The sequence below is a fragment of the Pseudorca crassidens genome, chromosome 5, assembly GCF_039906515.1.
Source record: "Pseudorca crassidens isolate mPseCra1 chromosome 5, mPseCra1.hap1, whole genome shotgun sequence".
Classification (NCBI taxonomy): Eukaryota; Metazoa; Chordata; class Mammalia; order Artiodactyla; family Delphinidae; genus Pseudorca; species Pseudorca crassidens.
The window spans coordinates 18,694,022-18,717,032 of NC_090300.1; the positions used below are offsets into that span (position 1 = coordinate 18,694,022).

At 42.8% G+C, this 23,011-nt stretch overlaps 1 protein-coding gene across 3 annotated transcripts in view; it reads right to left on the reverse strand.

Annotated features, from left to right (window-relative positions):
- ARHGEF26 (Rho guanine nucleotide exchange factor 26) overlaps nucleotides 1-23,011 on the reverse strand; it is a 157,625-nt gene that overhangs the window by 129,011 nt on the left and 5,603 nt on the right. For all 3 annotated transcript variants that reach the window (XR_010943426.1, XM_067737463.1, XM_067737462.1), the window contains exon 4: nucleotides 21,598-21,743. Coding sequence is in view for 2 of the 3 variants with exons in the window: in XM_067737463.1 (XP_067593564.1) it covers nucleotides 21,598-21,743 (146 nt within the window). In the remaining variant the exon portion in view is untranslated. The remainder of the gene's footprint in view (nucleotides 1-21,597; nucleotides 21,744-23,011) is intronic.

Sequence of the window (23,011 nt, forward strand, 5' to 3'; positions counted from 1 at the left end):
CGTTTGGTCTTCGTTGCTGCGCACGGGCTCTCTCTAGTTGCAGCGAGTGGGGGCTACTCTTCATTGCAGTGTGCAGGCTTCTCAGTGCGGTGGCTTCTCTTGTTGCAGAGCACGGGCTTTAGGCGCGCAGGCTTCAGGAGTTGTGGCTCGTGGTCTCTAGAGCACAGGCTCGGTAGTTGTGGTGCACTAGGATAGTTGCTCCGTGGCATGTGGGATCTTCCCGGACCAGGGCTTGAACCCGTGTCCCCTGCATTGTCAGGTGGATTCTTAACCATTGCACCACCAGGGAAGCCCCAAAGACTAATCTCTTAACCACCGTGGTGCACTGCCTTCTCATGCTTCTGAAGTTCTTAAGAGGTGTGACCTGCAGCTACTTTTCCCTTAAACTAAGGTCCTCCCCCTGGATGCCGCAGAAACTGCATCCCCAACTGTATTCCCAGCTCCTGCTGCAGAGAAAGTTAAGCTGTTAGCAGGGCGCCTGGCAATTTTTAACTTGTTGATTAGTACTGACATTTGTGGAATCTCCTCAAATTCCTCTCTCTGACTTGTGGCTCTCAATACCGTCATTCCCCTGTGGGCTACTGAGCCTGGACCCAAGTGTACTCAATCTCTATTCCCCCGTGAGAGAGAAACCCAGTTCTCCTTTTTCTATCTGCAATCAGGAGGAGAAAATGAGATTAGGACATATACGAAAAGCTCATGACAGAGAAGTAGAGAGGATAAAAAGTAAACTGGTTTTAGGGGAAAAAGGCGATTCCATAAAGTTATTTAATAAAAGATGAACAGTTTTTAAAAGTGGAATATTTAATAAAATACGGAGGAGGAGACCAGACTAATAACAGTGGTGAACAGTGGAGGGGGGTTGGGAATGGTGGTAAAATCAGAGCAACTTTCAGTCTTAACTATTGTGTTTAGTCTTGTAAGAAGGTGAATGTATTTGCATTACTTTTGTAATTCAAAAATAATTGTTTCAAAGAACTTAAATTTTGATTTTAAGTTGAAATACTAGGAATAAACTAATGACTAACAAAGGGAATTGGTTAAAAGAATCAAACACCTACTTATTTGATGAAATATAACATGAGCTTTACAAAGGCTGTTGTGGAAGAAACTTCAATAACATGGAAAGTCATTCACAACATTGTTTAGAGAAAAAAATAGGTTACAAAACAGCATTGTTAACAACAATTGTTAAAGGGAAAATATGAGTAATAAGACAATATTATTGTGTTAATTTTTGCTTAAAGGAAAAGGAAAACTCTAAATACACATTAAGAAAAAAAAAAAGTCTGAAAAGTTATATACCAAAATGTCAACAGTGATTGGATGGGAGGGATTGCAACTAATTTTTATTTTCTTCTTTTTATCTATTGGTACTTTTTGATTTTTCTATAATAAGCATCTCTTGGCTTTGGAATTAAAGCATTATTTTTAATAAAAACTAAAATATGTTTCAAAGTCCTCTCTCAAAAAAGAAACAAAGCAAGTAGGACAGGCAAATGGAACTGTTTACGGATCCCAATAATACCTGCATTTCTTTGTTTCTGCCCACAGGAAAACTCTTAAGTGAGAGGTGACCACGAGAGAGATTTCAGTCAAGCCCAAACCGGGCAGTGGCTTATGAGGCAGTGTTGAAAGTGAGTGATGACAGGCAGGTGTGCAGATAAGCGAGCAGCGGAGGACTCGGCTGGAGTCGCATAATTGACAATGACGCCGATGACACAGTGAAGGCGTGAGTCAGGAAGGGGCTGACGAAGGCAGAATAGGTCTGAGGGGCTCCTCTTGCAGAAGAGGACACCTGTTTGTAAAGGTGGTGCCAACACCTTGGCTGCCATTTTGTTTTTGCTTCTTGTTGTTTTCGGAACGTGGCAGATGGATAGAAATGATCACCTCCAAACAGTAAGTTCCTTTGAACAACACTGACACTGAAGTTAGTTTCTGTTTTTTTTTTTTTTTTTTTTTTGCTGTACGCAGGCCTCTCACTGTTGTGGCCTCTCACTGTTGTGGCCTCTCTCGTTGCAGAGCACAGGCTCCAGAAGCACAGGCTCAGCGGCCATGGCTCACGGGCCCAGCCGCTCCACGGCAGGTGGACTCAACCACTGTGCCACCAGGGAAGCCCTGAAGTTAGTTTCTTAGATTGACAATAAAACCTAAGCTGAGTAAAACCTGTTTTGGAAAAATGGATACTAAAGGGAACTAATAGGGACTTCCCTGGAGGTCCAGTAGTTAAGATGCCGCACTTTCACTGCAGGGGGCACGGGTTCGACCCCTGGTCAGGAAAATAAGATTCCACATGCCGCATGGTACAGCCAAAAAACTAAAAATAAAAACAAGTGGACTGATGTTTTACATGAGATGTTCAAAGCACGCAGTGGTTCCACTGGACAGGAATTACCTTATTATATGGAGGAGACCTGAGAAATAGGCAGAGAATTACCACTGTTCTCCCATTTACCTATATCTCAAGCTTCCTTCAAGCAATAGTTTATACTTCTATTGCTTTTATTTTCCACTCTTCTGCCCATCTAGCCCGTCTAGTTTTAGTCAGAGTCTCTAGAGAGCACTTTCCTGACCTTTACTGCTTTCTATGATATCTATCTGTGTCATTCATTTTCGCATTTTGTCCTACATTCTTTCAAAAACATCACTTAAACCTTTCATTTCTATTGTCTCCTAAACCAGCTTCTCAGTTCCTGCAGCGCAGGTACTGGTTTTCAGTTTGATTTGTTTGCCCCATCCAGCACAATGCAGTGCAACACAAATGAATTCTGCAGTCAGATACCAGCGTTTTCAAGCTACAAGCTTATAACCTCTTAGTGAATAGCAAAATAAAACCCAAGAATTTCTGATTGTCATCTACTTAAAGGTAACAAAACAGAAAGGACAGAATAGAGAATACTATAGTGCACTGCATGTATTAAGGGTAACTTCTGTTTTGTAAAGCTTTTGTTTGAGATACACACATGTGCACCCATGAACACACCTACTGGCTTACAAGTAAAATGTATTTCTCATTACGTTAAGCCACTGATATAGACCATGGTTGCAATGTCAACTCCACCATATGTAAATTTACACTAGATATGTCGGTCATGTCACTTAACACTCCCACTCACCCTCAGAAGAAAAGCTGTTCTACTCAGAGCTTCTGCAAAAGCAGCAGCCCAAGAGCCCACATTTCACACCATCATGGAGGCCAAAGCTGATTGGAAAAGAGCTACTTAAGCACCTGATCAAATAACAGTAAATGTTTAAGTGACCTATTTAAGTGGGGGGAAAGTGGCTGAGCCTATATGATTCTCTCTCAAGAAACTGACCTGGGGGGACCTCCAAGATGGCAGAGGGGTAAGACACGGACATCACCTTCCTCCCAACAAATACATCAGAAATACATCTACACGTGGAACAGCTACTACAAAACACCCACTGAACGTTGGCAGAAGACCTCAGACCTTCCAAAAGGCAAGAAACTCCCCACGTACCTCGGTAGGGCAAAAGAAAAAAGAATAAACAGAGACAAAAGAATAGGGACGGGACCTGCACCAGTGGGAGGGAGCTATGAAGGAGGAAAGGTTTCCACACACTAGGAAGCCCCTTCGCAGGCAGAGACTGCAGGTGGTGGAGAGGGGAAGCATCGGAGCCGCAGAGGAGAGCACAGCAACAGGGGTGCGGGGGGCAAAGCGGAGATTCCCACACAGAGGATCGGTGCCGACCGGCACTCACCAGCCGAGAGGCTTGTCTGCTCACCCACTACGGCGGGCGGGGCTGGGTGCTGAGGCTCGGGCTTTGGAGGTCAGATCCCAGGGAGAGTGCTGGGGTTGGTGGCGTGAACACAGCCTGAAGGGGGCTAATGCGCCACAACTAGCCTAGAGGGAGTCTGGGAAAAGGTCTGGAGCTGCCTAAGAGGCAAGAGACCATTGTTTTGGGGTGTGCAAGGAAAGGGGATTCAGAGCACCACCTAAACAAGCTCCAGAGATGGGCACGAACTGTGGCTATCAGCACAAACCCCAGAGATGGGCATGAGGCGCTAAGGCTGCTGCTGCCGCCACCAAAAAGCCTGTGTGCGAGCACAGGTCACTATCCACATCTCCCCTCCCGGGACCCTGTGCAGCCCACCACTGCCAGGGTCCCGGGAGCCAGGGACAACTTCCCTGGGAGAACGCCTGGTGTGCCTCAGGCTGTGCAACGTCACGCTGGCCTCTGCCGCCGCAGGCTTGCCCCACATCCGTACCCATCCCGCCCCCCGGCCTGAGTGAGCCAGAGCCCCCGAATCAGCTGCTCCTTTAACCCCATCCTGTCTGAGCGAAGAACAGACGCCCTCAGGCGACCTACACGCAGGGGTGGGTCCAAATCCAAGCTGAACCCCAGGAGCTGTGAGAACAAACAAGAGAAAGGGAAATCTCTCCCAGCAGCCTCAGGAGCAGCAGATTAAATCCCCACAATCACGCTGAAGTACTCTGCATCTGTGGAATACCTGATTAGACAACGAATCAACCCAAAACTGAGGCAGTGGACTTTGGGAGCAGCTGTAGACTTGGGGTTCTGCTGTCTGCGACTGACATGTTTCTGATTGTTTTGTTTATCTTAGTATAGTTTTTAGCGCTTGTTATCATTGGTGGATTTGTTTATTGGTTTGGTTACTCTCTTCTTTTTTTTTATTACTTTTATATTTTAATTAGTTTTATTTTATTATTTTATTTTATTATTTTCTTTTTTTCCCCCTTTTCTTCTGAGCTGTGTGGCTGACAGGGTCTTGGCGGTGGGGCCTACTGTCAGGCCTGAGCCTCTGAAGTGGGGGAGCCGAGTTCAGGACACTGGACCACCAGAGACCTCTGGCCGCACATAATAACAATTCGCAAGAGCTCTCCCAGAGATCTCGGTCTCAACACTAAGACCCAGCTCCACCCAAAGGCCAGCAAGCTCCAGTGCTGGATGCCCCATGACAAACAACTAGCAAGATGGGAACACAACCCCACCCATTAGCAGAGAGGCTGCCTAAAATCATACTAAGTTCACAGACACCCCAAAACACATGATCGGATGCTGCCCTGCCCACCAGAAAGACAAGATCCATCCCCACCCATCAGAACACAGGCACCACTCACCTCCACCAGAAGCCTACACAACCGACTAAACAATCATCAGCCACTGGGGACAGACACCAAAAACAATGGGAACTACAAACCTGTAGCTTGCGAAAAGGAGACCCCAAACACAGTAAGTTAAACAAAATGAAAACACAAAGAAACACACAGCAGATGAAGGAGCAAGGCAAAAACCCACCAGACCAAACAAATGAAGAGGAAATAGGCAGTCTACCCGAAAAAGAATTCAGAGTAATGATAGTAAAGATGATCCAAAATCTTGGAAATAGAATGGAGAAAATACAAGAAACGTTTAACAAGGACCTAGAAGAACTAAAGAGCAAATAAACAACGATGAACAACACAATAAATGAAATTAAAAATTCTCTAGAAGGAATCAATAGCAGAATAACTGAGGCAGAAGAACGGATAAGTGACCTGGAAGATAAAATAGTGGAAATAACTACTGCAGAGCAGAATAGAGAAAAAAGAATGAAAAGAATTGAGGAGAGTCTCAGAGACCAGTGGGACAACACTGAATGCACCAAAATTCAAATTATAGGGGTCCCAGAAGAAGAAGAGAAAAAGAAAGGGACTGAGAAAATATTTGAAGAGATTATAGTTGAAAACTTCCCTAACATGGGAAGGGTAATAGTCAATCAAGTCCAGAAAGTGCAGAGTCCCATACAGGATAAATCCAAGGAGAAACATGCCAAGACACATATTATTCAAACTATCAAAAATTAAATACAAAGAAAAAATATTAAAAGCAGCAAGGGAAAAGCAATATAACATACAAGGGAATTCCCATAAGGTTAACAGCTGATCTTTCAGGAGAAACTCTACAAGCCAGAAGGGAGTGGCAGGACATATTTAAAGTGATGAAAGGGGAAAACCTACAACCAAGATTACTCTACCCAGCAAGGATCTCATTCAGATTTGACAGACAAATTAAAATCTTTACAGACAAGCAAAAGTTAAGAGAATTCAGAACCACCAAACCAGCTTTACATCAAATGCTAAAGGAACTTCTCTAGGCAGGAAACACAAAAGAATGAAACGACCTACAAAAACAAACCCAAAACAATTAAGAATATGGTAATAGGAACATACATATCGATAATTAAATTAAATATAAATGGATTAAATGCTCCAACCAAAACACACAGACCGGCTGAATGGATACAAAAACAAGACTCGTATATATGCTGTCTACAAGAGACGCACTTCAGACCTAGGGACACATACAGACTGAAAGTGAGGGAATGGAAAAACACTTTTCATGCAAATGGAAATCAAAAAAAAGCTGGAGTAGCAATTCTCATATCAGACAAAATAGACTTTAAAATAAAGACTATTATAAGAGACAAAGAAGGACACTACATAATGATCAAGGGATCAATCCAAGAAGAAGATATAAAAATTGTAAATATTTATGCACCCAACACAGGAGCACCTCAATATATAAGGCAAATGCTAACACCCATAAAAGGGGAAATCGACAGTAACACAATCATAGTAGGGGACTTTAACACCCCACTTTCACCAATAGACAGATCATCCAAAATGAAAATAAATAAGGAAATGCAAGCTTTAAATGACACATTAAACAAGAGGGATTTAATTGATATTTATAGGACATTCCATCCAAAAAACAACAAAATACACTTTTTTCTCAAGTGCTCATGGAACATTCTCCAGGAAAGATCATATCTTGGGTCACAAATCAGGCCTTGGTAAATTGAAGAAAACTGAAATCATATCAAGTATCTTTTCTGACCACAACGCTATGAGACTAAATATCAATTACAGGAAAAAATCTGTAAAAAGTACAAACGCATGGGGGCTAAAAAATACACTACTAAATAACCAAGATATCACTGAAGAAATGAAAGAGGAGATCAAAACATACCTACAAACAAATGACAATGAAAACATGACAACCCAAAACCTATGGGATGCAGCAAAAGCAGTTCTAAGAGGGAAGTTTATAGCAATACAATCCTACGTCAAGAAACAAGAAAAATCTCAAATAAACTACCTAACCTTACACCTAAAGCAATCAGAGGAAGAAGAACAAAAAAAACCCTGAAGTTAGCAGAAGGAAAGAAATCATAAAGATCAGATCAGAAATAAATGAAAAAGAAATGAAGGAAACAATAGCAAAGATAAATAAAGCTAAAGGCTGGTTCTTTGACAAGATAAACAAAATTGATAAACCACTAGCCAGACTCATCAAGAAAAAAAGGGAGATGACTCAGGTCAACAGAATTAGAAATGAAAAAGAAGTAACAACTGACACTCCAGATATACAAAGGATCATGAGAAATTACTACAAGCAACTATATGTCCATTTTAGGACAACCTGGAAGAAATGGACAAATTTGTGGAAAAGCACAACCTTCCCAGACTGAACCAGGAAGAAACAGAAAATATAAACAGATGAATCACAAGCACTGAAATTGAAACTGTGATTAAAAATCTTCCAACGAACAAAAAAGCCCAGGACCAGATGGCTTCACAGGTGAATTCTAACAAACATTTAGAGAAGAGCTAACACACATCCTTCTCAAACTCTTCCAAAATATAGCAGAGGGAGGAACACTCCCAAACTCATTCTACAAGGCCACCATCACCCTGATACCAAAACCAGACAATGAGGTCACAAAGAAAGAAAACTACAGGCCAATATCACTGATGAACATAGATGCAAAAATCCTCAACAAAATACTAGCAGACAGAATCCAACAGCACATTGAAAGGATCATACACCATGACCAAGTGGGGTTTATTCCAGGAATGCAAGCATTCTTCAGTATATGCAGATCAATCAATGTGATACACCATATTGACAAACTGAAGGATAAAAACCACATGATAATCTCAATAGACGCAGAAAAAGCTTTCGACAAAATTCAACACCCATTTATGATAAAAACTCTCCGGAAAGTAGGCGTAGAGGGAACTTACTTCAACACAGTAAAGGCCATATATGACAAACCCACAGCCAACATCATTCTCAATGGTGAAAAACAGAAACCATTTCCTCTAAAATCAGAAAGAAGACAAGGATGGTCCACTCTCACCGCTATTATTAAACATGGTTTTGGAAGTTTTAGCCACAAGAATGAGAGAAAAATAACTAAATAAAAGGAATCCGAATCGGAAAAGAAGTAAAGCTGTCACTGTTTGCAGATGACATGATACTACACATACAGAATCCTAAAGATGTTACCAGAAAACTACTAGAGCTAATCAGTTAATTTGGTAAAGTAGCAGGATTCAAAATTAATGCACAGAAATCTCTTGCATTCCGATACACTAATGATGAAAAATTTAAAAGAGAAATTAAGGAAACACTCTCATTTACCACTGCAACAAAAAGAATAAAATACCTAGGAATAAACCTACCTAAGGAGACAAAAGATCTGTATGCAGAAAACTATAAGACACTGATGAAAGAAATTAAAGATGATACAAATAGATGAAGAGATATACCATGTTCTTGGATTAGAAAAAGCAACATTGTGAAAATGACTACACTACCCAAAGCAATCTACAGATTCAATGCAATCCTTATCAAACTACCACTGGCATTTTTCACAGAACTAGAACAAAAAATTTCACAACTTGTATGGAAGCACAAAAGACCCCGAATAGCCAAACCAATCTTGAGAAAGAAAAACGGAACTAGAGGAATCAGGCTCCCTGACTTCAGACTATACTGCAAAGCTACAGTAATCAAGACAGTATGGTATTGGCACAAAAAGAGAAATATAGATCACTGGAACAGGATAGAAAGTGCAAAGATAAACCCACGTACATATGGTCACCTTATCTTTGATAAAGGAGGCAAGACTATACAATGAAGAAAAGAGAGCCTCTTCAATAAGTGGTGCTGGGAAAACTGGACAGCTACATGTAAAAGAATGAAATTAGAACACTCCCTAACACCATACACAAAAATAAACTCCAAATGTATTAGAGACCTAAATGGAAGGCCAGACACTATAAAACTCTTAGAGGAAAACACAGGAGGAACCCTCTCTGACATAAATCACAGCAAGATCCTTTTTGACCCACCTCCTGGAGAAATGACAATTACAACAAAAATAAACAAAGGGGACCTAGTGAAACTTAAAAGCATTTGCACATCAAAGGAAACCATAAACAAGACGAAAAGACAACCCTCAGAATGGGAGAAAATATTTGCAAATGAAGCAACTGACAAAGGATTAGTCTCCAAAATATACAAGCAGCTCATGCAGCTCAATATCACAAAAATAAACAACCCAATCCAAAAATGCACAGAAGACCTAAATAGACATTTCTCCGAAGAAAACATACAGATCACCAACAAACACATGAAACGATGTTCAACATCACTAATCATGAGAGAAATGCAAATCAAAACTACAATGAGATATCACCTCACACTGGTCAGAATGGCCATCATCAAAAAATCTAGAAACAATAAATACTGGAGAGGGTGTGGAGAAAAGGATCCCTCTTGTACCCTGGTGGGAATGTAAATTGGTACAGCCACTATGGAGAACAGTATGGAGGTTCCTTAAAAAACTACAAATAGAACTACCATATGACCCAGCAATCCCACTACTGGGCATATACCCTGAGAAAACCATAATTCAAAAAGAGTCATATACCACCATGTTCATTGCAGCTCTATTTACAATAGCCAGGACATGGAAGCAATCTAAGCGTCCATCAACAGATGAACGGATAAAGAAGATGTGGCACATATATACAGTGGAATATTACTCAGCCATAAAAAGAAATGAAATTGGGCTTCCCTGGTGGCGCAGTGGTTGAGAGTCCGCCTGCCGATGCAGGGGACACAGGTTCGTGCCCCGGTCCGGGAAGATCCCACATGCCGCGGAGCGGCTGGGCCCGTGAGCCATGGCCGCTGAGCCTGCGCGTCCGGAGCCTGTGCTCCACAACGGCAGAGGCCACAGCAGTGAGAGGCCCGCGTACCACAAAAAAAAAAAAAAAAAAAGAAACGAAATTAAGTTATTTGTAGTGACGTGGATGGACCCAGAGTCTGTCATACAGAGTGGAGTAAGTCAGAAAGAGAAAAACAAATACTGTATGCTAACACATATACATGAAATCAGAAAAAAGATTGTGATGAACCTAGGGGCAGGACAGGAATAAAGACGTAGAGAATGGACTTGAGGATGCGGAGAGGGGCAAGGGTAAGCTGGGACGAAGTGAGAGAGTGTCATGGACATATATACACTACCAAATGTAAAATAGATAGCTAGTGGGAAGCAGCTGCATAGCAAAGGGAGATCAGCTCGGTGCTTTGTGACCACCTAGAGGGGTGGGATAGGGAGGGTGGGAGGGAGACGCAAGAGGGAGGAGATATGGGGATATATGTATATGTATAGCTGATTCACTGTAATAAAGCAGAAACTAACACACCACTGAAAAGCAATTATACTCCAATAAAGATGTTTAAAAAATAAAGAAATTGACCTGGGTAACTATACATGGAAGCTGAGAGGATAACATGAGGCAGCGCTGGACCATGCTAGGTAACCTCAAATCTAATTTACAAGAACTCAGAAACTCTGAGTATGCAGGAGCTCTCAGGACAGAAGACAGACCTGGCAGAAAGGGCAAATGAGCCAATTCATGAGAAGAAATAGCCAACAGGCCACTTCTGAGACGCAGTCACATTCCTGGCCAAGTACCAGATAGAAATGTGGTTCCTGCTCTTCCAGAGCCCTGGCTACACATCTGGTATTTAGCGAAACTTTAGAGGCTCTGTTCCAGGTAACCTCAAGACCCTAAAGAAAACAGTAGGAGAGTAACCCTATTTGTCACTTCGGAGTCTCAGCTGCCTCAATATATAGTAGAGAAATAGTACCCGCTCTCATGGTATTGTCACAAGCTCGACATAAGCTGAGTGAAATGACCTAGTATAATCCCTGGTGCACAGTCTCCTCTGCAAACACTGTGTTAATAAGTTAACTGCATGTAAATAACTTAATATTATGATGATCCAATGACAGGTCCCATAGCTACAGTTATCTGCACTGCCTGCTCACACTGAGAACTTGACCCCAGCTGAATATGAGTTGAGCAGACAACAGACAACAGCCATACTCCTTTGCACATAACCGCCAGAAGCACGGTTTCCTGCCGCCCCAAATATGAACTACTCCATTTTTATGTTATTGCAGTTGGATGGGTAGCAGAGTTTATCTCCTACACTAAAGGGGAAAATAATCTGCAATTTCCTTTTACTGGCAAAAATACTTCCTTCTGCAGAAGCTGTCCATTGTCTATGGTCCTTATCCCCCCAGATAACAGATATACAGATAATAAATGCCACAATAATTGTAAGACATAAGAGTGCGGATTAATCATGTAGAACATCAACAGGCTAGAAGTACTCTGGATAAATCAACCAAAATTGAGAAAAAAGTTTTTAAGCACTAGTTCCACATTTAAAGATTCAACGGTAATTTTTTTTTTTAATTAATTTATTTATTTTTGCTGTGTTGGGTCTTCGTTTCTGTGCGTGGGCTTTCTCTAGTTGCGGCGAGCGGCGGCCACTCTTCATCGCGGTGCGCAGGCCTCTCACTGTCGCGAACTTCTCTTGTTGCGGAGCACAGGCTCCAGACGCGCAGGCTCAGTAGCTGTGGCGCACGGGCTTAGTTGCTCCGCAGCATGTGGGATCTTCCCAGACCAGGGCTCGAACCCGCGTCCCCTGCATTGGCAGGCAGATTCTCAACCACTGCGCCACCAGGGAAGCCCTCAACGGTAATTCTGATGGTGACAATTTCTCTAATCAATCATCATGGAGACAAATCACTCTGTGGATATGGCTCTGATGAATAGCCCCATCACTGGACCAAAAGAAGAGACACCACAACGGGACATCTTAAGGTCAAGAGGGCAGATACAAGAATCTAATGGATGATTTTCCCAAGTGCAAGCTCAGTATTATAGAGCCTTTCCCCACAGTTATTCAGAACTCCTCAAAGTAACCGAGCCTTCTTTCCTTTTACCTAATTACACTATATTCCTACAGACTCCTGTTGTTCTTGAATGCATCCATCTACCTCCCCAAAAGAAATACCAAGTGGAGGATGAGGGAGGCTGTAATTTAATTTGATTTCGTAGTATGCAAATACCTACCATAGGTAGTTCTAAACTATGAAGATACCAAGTTTCCTAATGTATCAAAGACATTTATTAAATCCAGGAGGTAGCCAAAGTGTCAAGAATTTGTCCTTTAAAATAAAAATTAAAACAGCCTCCAAATAGCCCCAAATAGGAAACTTCCTGGCTGTTTTCCCCGCTGAGTTTTTTGGCTGTTATTTTCACTTATGGGATTAGGTTTTTGCCTTTACTCATTCATTTATACATTCACTCATAAATTCACCACATACTTACTGCAAGCCTCCTGTAAGTCAGGCAATGATGTGCTAGGAATAGGATAGGGAACATAACAGACAAAAATCTCTGCTTTCATGCAGATTTTATTCCAGTGGGAGTAGATGGACCATTAACAAGAAAAGTAAATCACATAGTATGTTAGAGGGGTAAGCGTCAGGAAGACACTGGAAGAAGAGCTATTTATTGGAAGCTGAGGAGACAGCAAGTGCAAAGGCCCTGAGGCAGCGTGCACCTTGTATTGGAGGAACACCAGTGTAACTGAGCAGCAAGCATGGGATGAGTCCAGAGAGTAACCAGGGGCCAGAATACACAGCCTCCCTGGCCCCTGTAAGGCTTAGCCTTTATTTTGAGTAGAGGTAAGAAATAACTTGAAGGTTCAGAACAAAGGGACAATATCTCAGTACATTTTAACAGGATCACAATTCAACAATATAACTATATAGCTGCTATACGGAGAAGAGACCAAAACGGACCCACGTAGATGCAGGGAGTTGAGCTGGGAAGCAATGGGGACAATCCACCTCCACAGTGACAGGGTGGCAGCAGAGAAGTAGCTCTATTCTGAAGTTACAGGCAAAAGACTTTGCATCAAGTCTTTTTAAGTAAGTTATGGGAGAAAGAGAAGAGTGAGCAAAGGCTCTAAGGGTTCTGACCTTCACAAGTAGAAAATGGAGTCATTATTTGCTGAGAAAAAGAAGAGATTATGAGAGAAGCTGATTTGGGTGGGAGAGAAGGGAGTGATCAGAAGTCAACTTTTGGAAAGGTTAACTTTGAGATGCTGGTTAGATACCAGAAACAAAGCTGGATATCCTTGTCTGACGCTCAAGGAAAGGTCCAGTCTAGAGACAGAAACTTGAAAGTCATCAGAGTAGATGATGTATTTAAAGCCACAAGACTGCATGAGATCACCAAGGGAGTGCAGATAAAGAGGAGCCCCAAGGATGGAGCCTCTGGACCCCCAACAGGTAGAGGCTGGAAGAAAAGAGATCAAGAAGCTGCAGGTGCACTGACTTTTTCTCAAATCCTCTGACCCTCCATCACCCCGAAGGGTCCACATAGCGTACGTGATGTTTTCTCTGCTTGGGACTCCTCCAGCCTGCACCCGCCCCTCTAACAACATCTCTGACCTGACACTTATCTGGTAGCTGATCAGATGGCAGCTCTTGTCATCTCCTTTGCCACCTTCCCTTGACTGACAGCATCTTGCCCAGACAGGTGCCCTTCCCACAGGATCTCAGAGCAGCACAAGTACGTCCTTCACAGTATTAACACAGCAATTCTACATGTACATGTGGGATAATTTGGTGTCTGTCTTGCCATTCAGGGTGTCAGTAAGGACATGAAAGCAAAGTGGAGTCTGTTTGTGCTCTATCTCCACTGCCTAGAACAGGGGCCTCCACAAAGACTATGTGAATGAAGGAATCATTCATCAATCTCTCTCCTCAGTTTTTCGCTCAATGAAATAAGACCCTCTTTGTCTGGGACCCAGGTCTAGGTTTCCAGTTGAAACACCTCCTTTTGTACTTACACCAACCAATATGAAACACCCCTGTGCTCATGTCCTCCCACTTTCTTGGAGCACTTGTCTCTTCTGCTCCGTACCTGCCCTCAGGGCCTAAGGCACACACACCCACATTTTCACAACCCATTGTTCTCTCCATAGAATCAACAACATAAATATTGGCACATCTACCACTCAACTGCCCTTTGCTTACTAAGCTCCAACCAGAGTAGTTTTTTTCTCAATCTCTATATATTTTTCAGAAGGGGTTACAGTTCCACCATCGCTATAATTCAGAAAAAGAAAAACTTCTAAAAGTGACATGAACAACATGGAAATGTACTCAATACACAGGAAGCTACAGTGAGGTATCCCCAGTATTTGGAGATAAAGTCAAAAGAAAAAAATACTCCCAAACTGAAACTGAAAAAAACAAAAAGTATAAACTAGTTTCACACATCTACTTGTGTGTGCATTTTTCTAAAGAGAAGATCTATGGCTCACAACTTCTATCAGATTCTCAAAGCAGGTATAGCTCCCCAGAAAAGAAAGATGGCGAAATGCATATCCATCCTACAGCCTAACCCAGAGACTAGAAAGAACACTGAGGATCATCGTGTAGAGACGTGAAATGATTTATAAGACACACTGTTCAGGAAAAAAACAAGTTGTAACAGCTGCACAGTATATCATTTATGTAAATGCACATAATCTTTATTTTTTCCTTACATGTATATACGTGCATTTCAAGAAGAGCGTTACCAAATTGAGAACAGCGCTGCCTAGACAGAAGGCGAAAGAGACTGGGATTGCAGATATGATCAAAAGAGACTTTGGGGGCTTCCCTGGTGGCGCAGTGGTTGAGAGTCCGCCTGCCGATGTAGGGGACACGGCTTCGTGCCCCGGTCCAGGAAGATCCCACATGCCGCGGAGCGGCTGGGCCCGTGAGCCATGGCCGCTGAGCCTGCGCGTCCGGAGCTTGTACTCCGCAACGGCAGTGAGAGGCCCGCGTACCGCAAAAAAAAAAAAAAAAAAAAAAAAGAGACTTTGGTCTCATCTGAAATGTTTAATTTTTTTCATGGAACATGTGCTATATATTGCTTATATAGTCAAAATCAATTTTCAAAAATGCTGAGGGAACACCACAATCTAATTGTACTGAAATGACAAGAGTGTAACAGAGCCCGCTCCCTGCCCCAGGCTAAGCAGATCCCAGCTCCAGCCCTCTTAGCTGGACCAGGATCTCTGCTGGGGTTCCCAGGTCCAGGCACATGGACCTCCAGTTGTGTTTATAAAGATACAAACACTCCAGGACACCTACTCTCCAATGTAACAGTGTACACGAGTACACGTCTAAAGCCCTGACTAACTGTCTACATTGTAAGTACCAAAAGTAAGCCAGATGTGAAAAATGGGAATGTTTTTTCTATTTTTTAAACATAAAAGATAGATATGATAAAAGGTATTAATCACCATTTAAGGTAAAAACATAATTTTATGAGACTGCTATGTTGCAAAAATGTAAATGGAAAATTCTATGACTGAAGAGATTATTTTAAGCAGCAACTCACTGAACAACTGAAAATTAATTCAGACAAGTGTGAAAATGTAAGGGAAAAGGATGAAATTGTTGATGACCTCTAAATGCATTAAGCATTTCTGCAAACAGGAGGATATTCAGATTTATTACATCTGTTGAGCTCTGATTTTCAGTAGAAAACAGTGTCTTTCACAATAAACATGGTGTAGATTCTAAAAGAATAGGTCCCACCAAATGGAACTGCTAAAGACTCCAAAGCGTGTTATATTTTCCACTGAATGAAATTACATTGGTAATCAAATGGCCATTTTTCAAATCGCCCTTTCTCATTTGGCAGTTCCAGGTCAACCAGAGCAAACTATGTGTGTCTTAGGAGCTGATTCCAGAACTCAAGAGACCAAAGTCCTAACTCTAGCTATGAACCTAGTTAGCCACACTAAGGACAGTTGAAGACGTACTTTAAAGAAAACATAAAAAACCAGTTCCAGAATAGAGTTTAAAATTTTTGAGCAAACTGAAGAAACATTCAAAATGATTTCAGATTACTGATAAAGCCACGTGTCAGCAAGTATAAAGGAAGAGTCCAGTAAGAGGGTGACTGTAGCAGGTGTATGTCAGGTGACTGCATTCGGTATTGAATCCAAGTAGAAAGTTGGCCTGTGTGCTTGTTTTTGACTCTGGAGCCTGAGCACCCTTGTCAAAGGTACCTGGGGTGTCAAGGCGGTGGAAATTACACAAACACACCCCATGGCAAACAAATGGGGTCAGGGCATGGCTGGCAAGTGTGGCTTTGGGGCTGTCACGGAACTTAACAAAACAAACACGGGTTTCGCAACTGTCAGGTTTTAGTCCAATGCATAGTACGTGATGGGGGGAGGGGTCAAGTTATGACAAAGAGCAAAAAGACTTCAAGATTGATTTTTTATTTTCAGTAATATTGTAAATCCTTCTGGGAGCCCATTAAAGGATGAAACTGATTAGAAACCTGAAGCTCACTTTGCATGGAGGACTCAGCTGCTACCCACCTAGCACTAACTGTAGCAGGTACTCAGTGTTCAATCCCACACTAATAATACAATCAATATTTTTCTTCAAACCCACAAGCTTTGCCCAGAGATCCAAGAACTGCTGTCTCAGTCCTCACGATGTCGTTTTAGGTGATTCGCTGGGCCATTCACCTGTGTGTGGCAGGTTCCTTTATCTCTGGGCACAGATCTCTGGAGGACAAAAATGACTTTTCAAATTGAAACCTCAAATTTCTTCCACTTATGATCAACTAAAACCTGGTAACCACGATCATTTATTTCTCATATATTAGTGTTCCCCAAGGCCTGAAGGGCAGCATAAAGTTATGTTCCCTGGAATGAAGAAATCCTATATTTCTGATGAAGAGTAGATCAATACCCCCTGACAAGCAAGTGAAGGAAGAGTGAGCCTGGCACCATCTGATGACAGCATGGAGCTCAGGTTGTGTTCCTGACAATGGAGAACACCCCACTTCTACACGGAGACCCTGTCAGCAAAGCCACACTGCTACCCACATTCACCACTAAGTCACTATAATCCAACTAGGGAAGCCTAGACTTTCTCTATTCTATGAAGGCCCAACTAAATGCCTCTCTTACTCAGTTCTAACTCTCCCTCATTCCTAGGTGACCACAATGCAACAGTTAAACCTGTCCCAACACCATACACGGAGAACCACCTTTCGTGGTTGTCCAATGAAACCAAAGGAGACACATCATAAACAAACACACGAAGACAAATTACATACAGACGGAAGGCTTCAGGACCTTACACGACAACCAGAAATGACTGCAAACTGCGGCTCTTCTAAAGAGTGTCCTGCATACTGCACGCTTCTCACAGTCAACTGATAAAAGTTTCATCACCTCAGGAGGCAGTCATGTGTTGGCAACAAAGATAAGAGATTTTTGGGCTTCCCTGGTGGCGCAGTGGTTGAGAGTCCGCCTGCCGATGCAGGGGACACGGGTTCGTGCCCCGGTCCGGGAAGATCCCACACGCCGCGGAGCAGCTGCGCCCATGAGCCATGGCTGCTGAGCCTGCACGCGTCCGGAGCCTCCGCAATGGGAAAGGCCACAACAGTGAGAGCCCCGCGTACAGAAAAAAAAAAAAAAAAAAAGATAAGAGATTTTTACAAAATAAAACAATCAACAGCAGCTAATGCACAGGTGTGCTCACACGCACCCTTCCCAAGTAGAAAGTCAAGATACATGCCAAATTGAGACCTAACCCCTTTGCCAGAAAACCCTTTGTCCTCTTCCCTTTCTGGGATCAAGGCCTTACTCGAGGAAGAGTTTTGTGTTAAAGACAGGATGGGGACTACCCTACTTATTTGGTATTATTAAAAGTTAAGCATGGGGGCTTCCCTGGTGGCGCAGTGGTTGGGAATCCGCCTGCCAATGCAGGGTACACGGGTTCGAGCCCGGGTCTGGGAAGATCCCACATGCCGTGGAGCAAGTAAGCCCGTGAGCCACAACTACTGAGCCTGCGCTCCGCAACGGGAGAGGCCGCGACAGTGAGAGGCCTGCACACCATGATGAAGAGTGGCCCCCGCTCGCCGCAACTGGAGAAAGCCCTCGCACAGAAACGAAGACGCAACACAGCTAAAAATAAATAAATAAATAAATAAATAAATAAATTTATTTAAAAAAAAAAAGTTAAGCATGGAAAGATGATGGAAAGTCAAAGTGTTCCAAAACCTGCCCTAAACACTGTAGCCCCTTTACAAGGAGAGATCAGGGCACAAGGTCAGACAGAGAAACAGAGGTGTCTACCCCTTACAGAAAACATCCTGACATTTTTCATAATTCATGAAGGCTCTTCTCTTTAGGGTCCTAACTGCAACCTGGATATTTACTAATTGCTAGGCTTCTAGAAAAGTAATCGCTGCTTTCTGTTGTTTTCCCTAAAAGCCAGAGCTGCTTGCAACTTTTTAGTGGGTAGAAAACCCACGTGGGAAGGACAGAAGAGAACTTCAGGACAGTGATGACCCCTGGAGAGGAAGGAAAGAGAAAAGGACTGGAGAGGAGGATGGTTAACTGAATCTGTCTCAAAAAATAAAAGCCTGAAATAAATATGTTAAAATGTTAACATCTGTTCAAGCTGGTACCTGGATGGCAGGTACCTGGAAATCTATTACACAAATTTAAGTTTTAATTTTTCTACATGCTTGAAGTACTTTATAATAAAAAAAAATTAAGATGTTTTAAAAGTGAAACAGAGGGCTTCCCTGGTGGCGCAGTGGTTGAGAGTCCGCCTGCCGATGCAGGGAACACGGGTTCGTGCCCCGGTCTGGGAAGATCCCACATGCTGCGGAGCGGCTGGGCCCGTGAGCCATGGCCGCTGAGCCTGCGCGTCCCAAGCCTGTGCTCCGCAACGGGAGAGGCCACAACAGTGAGAGGCCCGCATACCGCAAAAAAAAAAAAAAAAGTGAAACAGAGACACAAAAGGCACAAAGAAAATGCAGGCTGGTGCCCAAGTGATGCAAAGTGGCAAAGTCCAATCATGCTGCTTTGATTAAGTGTAATTGCCACCAACACAATAAATACACACAAGCCTCCCGGGAACACTCAAATCCAAGATAACACGCGCTGCGGTTAGAACCCATTTTATAGCTTTACATTTTATCACCAGATAGTCTTCTGATATCAGTCTTGTTAACAAAAGGCACATCAGCACATTGATCCTTGGCCAAATAAAACACATGCCCATATTTGAAGTTGTGCTGAGGATATGTAGTATTATTTCAGTGTGCATTTGTTAATCTAAATGAAAGCCAAACTCCAGGAGGCATAAATATGGCAGCCTGGTTTTTGGTACTAAAGCTAAGCGGGAGCAGAGTGTAAGTGACACAGAAGTACACATTTTTGTTTAGCATTCAGAGAACAACAGAAGGATTTAGGCCTGTGCTAACAAACGCAGCTGCTGTCCCACAGAAAGAACTCAAAAAATCCATAGTTTTCTTCTTGAGGATCTTCTACCAAATGGTCCATACCAACAATGGAATGACAGCCATTTAGAGCCATCCTGGCCTGTGTGGGCCTTGTCACCAGTTTTTCCAAGTATCTGCATTGGTATATAATACCACAAGGTCATCAGATTAGGGAATAAGGCTACCACCATGCCGGTTCTGTGGACAGATGATACCGCCTCACCACTGCGAAATTCACAGAAGCATCACGGAAGTTGCAAACTGTTAGCACAGGAGCCAAGTCTGGCCCATAGATATTGTTGGGCTCATACAACACTTTTTTTTTTTTTTGCGGTACGCGGGCCTCTCACTGTCGTGGTCTCTCCCACCGCGGAGCACAGGCTGCGGATGCGCAGGCTCAGCGGCCATGGCTCACGGGCCTAGCCGCTCTGCTGCATGTGGAATCTTCCCAGACCGGGGCACGAACCCATGTCCCCTGCATTGTCAGGCGGACTCTCAACCACTGCGCCACCAGGGAAGCCCTCATACAACATTTTTTAAAACTTGAATTAGGATAATACTCGTAAAAATCTGGCTTTCTGTATTCTTTTTTTTAAATATCAGAAAATACTGTAACACGGGGCTGGTTTGAACTAAGTGTCCGCTGCTCAATTCATACAAGGCCTATGGACCACAGTCCCCGCCACTTCCCCTCACCTACACTCACCAGCATCACTTATAACACCACCTGCTCTGCCCTGTAGGCATTTTAATCTGTGGCATAACACTAAGGGTGTCACACGGTGAGGGGAGTGGAAATACATAACTTCTCCTTAGAACAAAATTAGGGGGTGTGAGAGAGACAGGAAGAAAGGGCTTGGTTTCTAGAATTCTGAATTCCAATACAGGGCAGAAGAGGGGAGGAAGAGCCTGAGCCAGAAGTCATCCCCATTATCAACATGCACCCATTTCCATGGTCAAATTTATGAGCGCCAACATATACAACTTCTTCACTTACGCTGACGGGTTCCCTAAATACATAAGATTCCTGACTCTGAACAATGCTCATTTCAGCTTCAGAGGGAATCACTTCTGCTCCCATATTGCCAAAGGACTCACAGAGGTGCACTGGCCTGTTTTTCATGCAACGCTCCCACCACCCAAGCCGGCCACGGGAATTCCTTCCTACTTGGTAATGCATCAGATGCCCACAAATGCTGTACCCAAAGTCATATCAAATAAACTAAGCATCACACTGTGACATTGTTAAGCCAGGAGGAAAAGAAATTACGGCTAAAAACAAAAGATGTTTGATGCAGAGAGGAGAAATTACTCATCAACACAAAAGTAAGTGTCAGATACTCACAAACAGAAGATGCACACGGGGAGACAGCACAGAATGCCATTCATTAACCATTTTCAAGAAAATATAAATGTGTCCCTATCAAATGAAATTTCCAAGGAAGAAGTGTAATAAGTTCCCTGTTGTGCGTAGGTACATATATATACATATATCATACATATACATATGTATATATAGCCATAATTATGATAAAGCTCAGGATATATTAAGCTACCACTACATACACACTCTATAAAGAAAACAAGAAAAGATACTGAGTAAGGGGGCTTCCCTGGTGGCGCAGGGGTTGAGAGTCCGCCTGCCGATGCAGGGGACATGGCTTCGTGCCCCGGTCCGGGAAGATCCCACATGCCACGGAGCGGCTGAGCCTGTGAGCCATGGCCACTGGGCCTGCACGTGCAGAGCCTGTGCTCCGCAGTGGGAGAGGCTACAGCGGTAAGAGGCCCGCATACCGCAAAAAAAAAAAAAAAAAAAGATACTGAGTAGGAAGAGTTTCCAGAGTCCATGGTATATCAGTCTTTTATTTGATAAAAACCTGATAAATTTTCCTGATCAGAACTGTCAAAGTTCATGTTCTCACTAGTGCCTGCAGAGTTTCAAGAAATATTTCACAATCTAAAAAGAAGAGTCTTTCTCCTTAGGGTTACAGGATCACTGGTAGAAAAAATTAAAACCACAACTAGGCATAATGTCCACAACTTGGTCTTCTCACTCCCGCAGATACAAAAAGAGAAGGTACACACTCACCGCAGAGAGCTGGCTCCACGTAGGCCTCAGTGGCTTATGGTGAACCACAATTTTTTCGTCTGTTTTCTTTTCTTTAGGCTCTGACTCTTCATCAGAGTCAATGTCAAGGGCCTTTTCTTTGTAGTTCTGATACAGAACAGCGTTTTCTGCAAGAAAACCAAATCTTACATGTCATTAATTGCCCCCCCATCTTGATGCTACTTGTTCTAAACAAACATCTGTATTTATACGTATACGATGTTTGGTCTCCAGTTAAACAAGAGACAAATGGATTTTGTCACTGAAGAGTCATTACCAAAAAGTGATTTTCTCACTCACACAGCTCTACCCCCAATTCATCTGCAGGGGAAGGGGAAGGGCCCATACATGAAATGCCAACTGAAGCAGAGTTTCCATGTCTCTGTCCACTACCCATGAAGGTCATGCCCCGTTACATCACTGTTTTTCAGGTTAAATTGAATTTACACCCTTTTGTCTATCTATTTAACAAATATTTACTGTACGTCCACAATGTGCCAAGGGCTGAGAGTAAATAGAAAATGAAAGACATTTCCCATGCCCTCATGAGCTAAAAATTTAATGAGAAAAATAGTCGAAGTCATTCATTCATGTATTTATTCAACTGATAGTTAGAAAATGCTTACTAAAAAAAAAAGAAAAGAAAAGAAAATGCCTACTAGACACTAGCGACTGCTAGGCACTGGGGCTACAGCAACAAACAATAACAGAAAAAGATAAAAATCTCATTCTTTGTGGAGCTGACATCAGAGTGAGGAGAGAATGACAATAAACAAGTAACTTTTATAATATATCAGATGCTGATAAGTACCATGGAGAAAAATAAAACAGGGAAAGAAGGAGCATGTTACAAGGGGTGATACGTAGATTTTAAACAGGGTGGTTTAGGAAGCCCTCACAGAGGTGACATTTAAGCAAAGATCTAAAAGAAGTGAGAAAGTAAGCCACCTGTACAGCTGGGGTAAGAACATCCCATCAGAGAGAACAGCAAGTACAAAGGCCCTGGGGCAGGAGTCTGTTTGGTACATCTATATGTACAAGGATCAGCAAGGAGGCCTGTGTGGCTGGAATAGGGTAAGGGAGGGGAGAAAGTACAGGAGTTGGGGCTTGGGATGAATAGAGGGCAGACTTGCCTCAATGTCATTGAAAGGACTTTGGTTTTTTACTCCAAGTGAGAAGGCAAGTCATTTTAGAGTTGAGGACACAATGATCTTGCACAAATACATACCTACAAACCCAAAGATTTACATACAGGGGCTCTGAGAACAGACTGTCAGCAGGGTATGATCTAGTCTGGGGATCAGAGAGGTGTTAATGAGGAATATCTTAAGATCTGAAAGCTGAGAAACTACAGAGCTACAGAAAAAGAGCACATGTAAAAGCCCTGAGGCAAGAG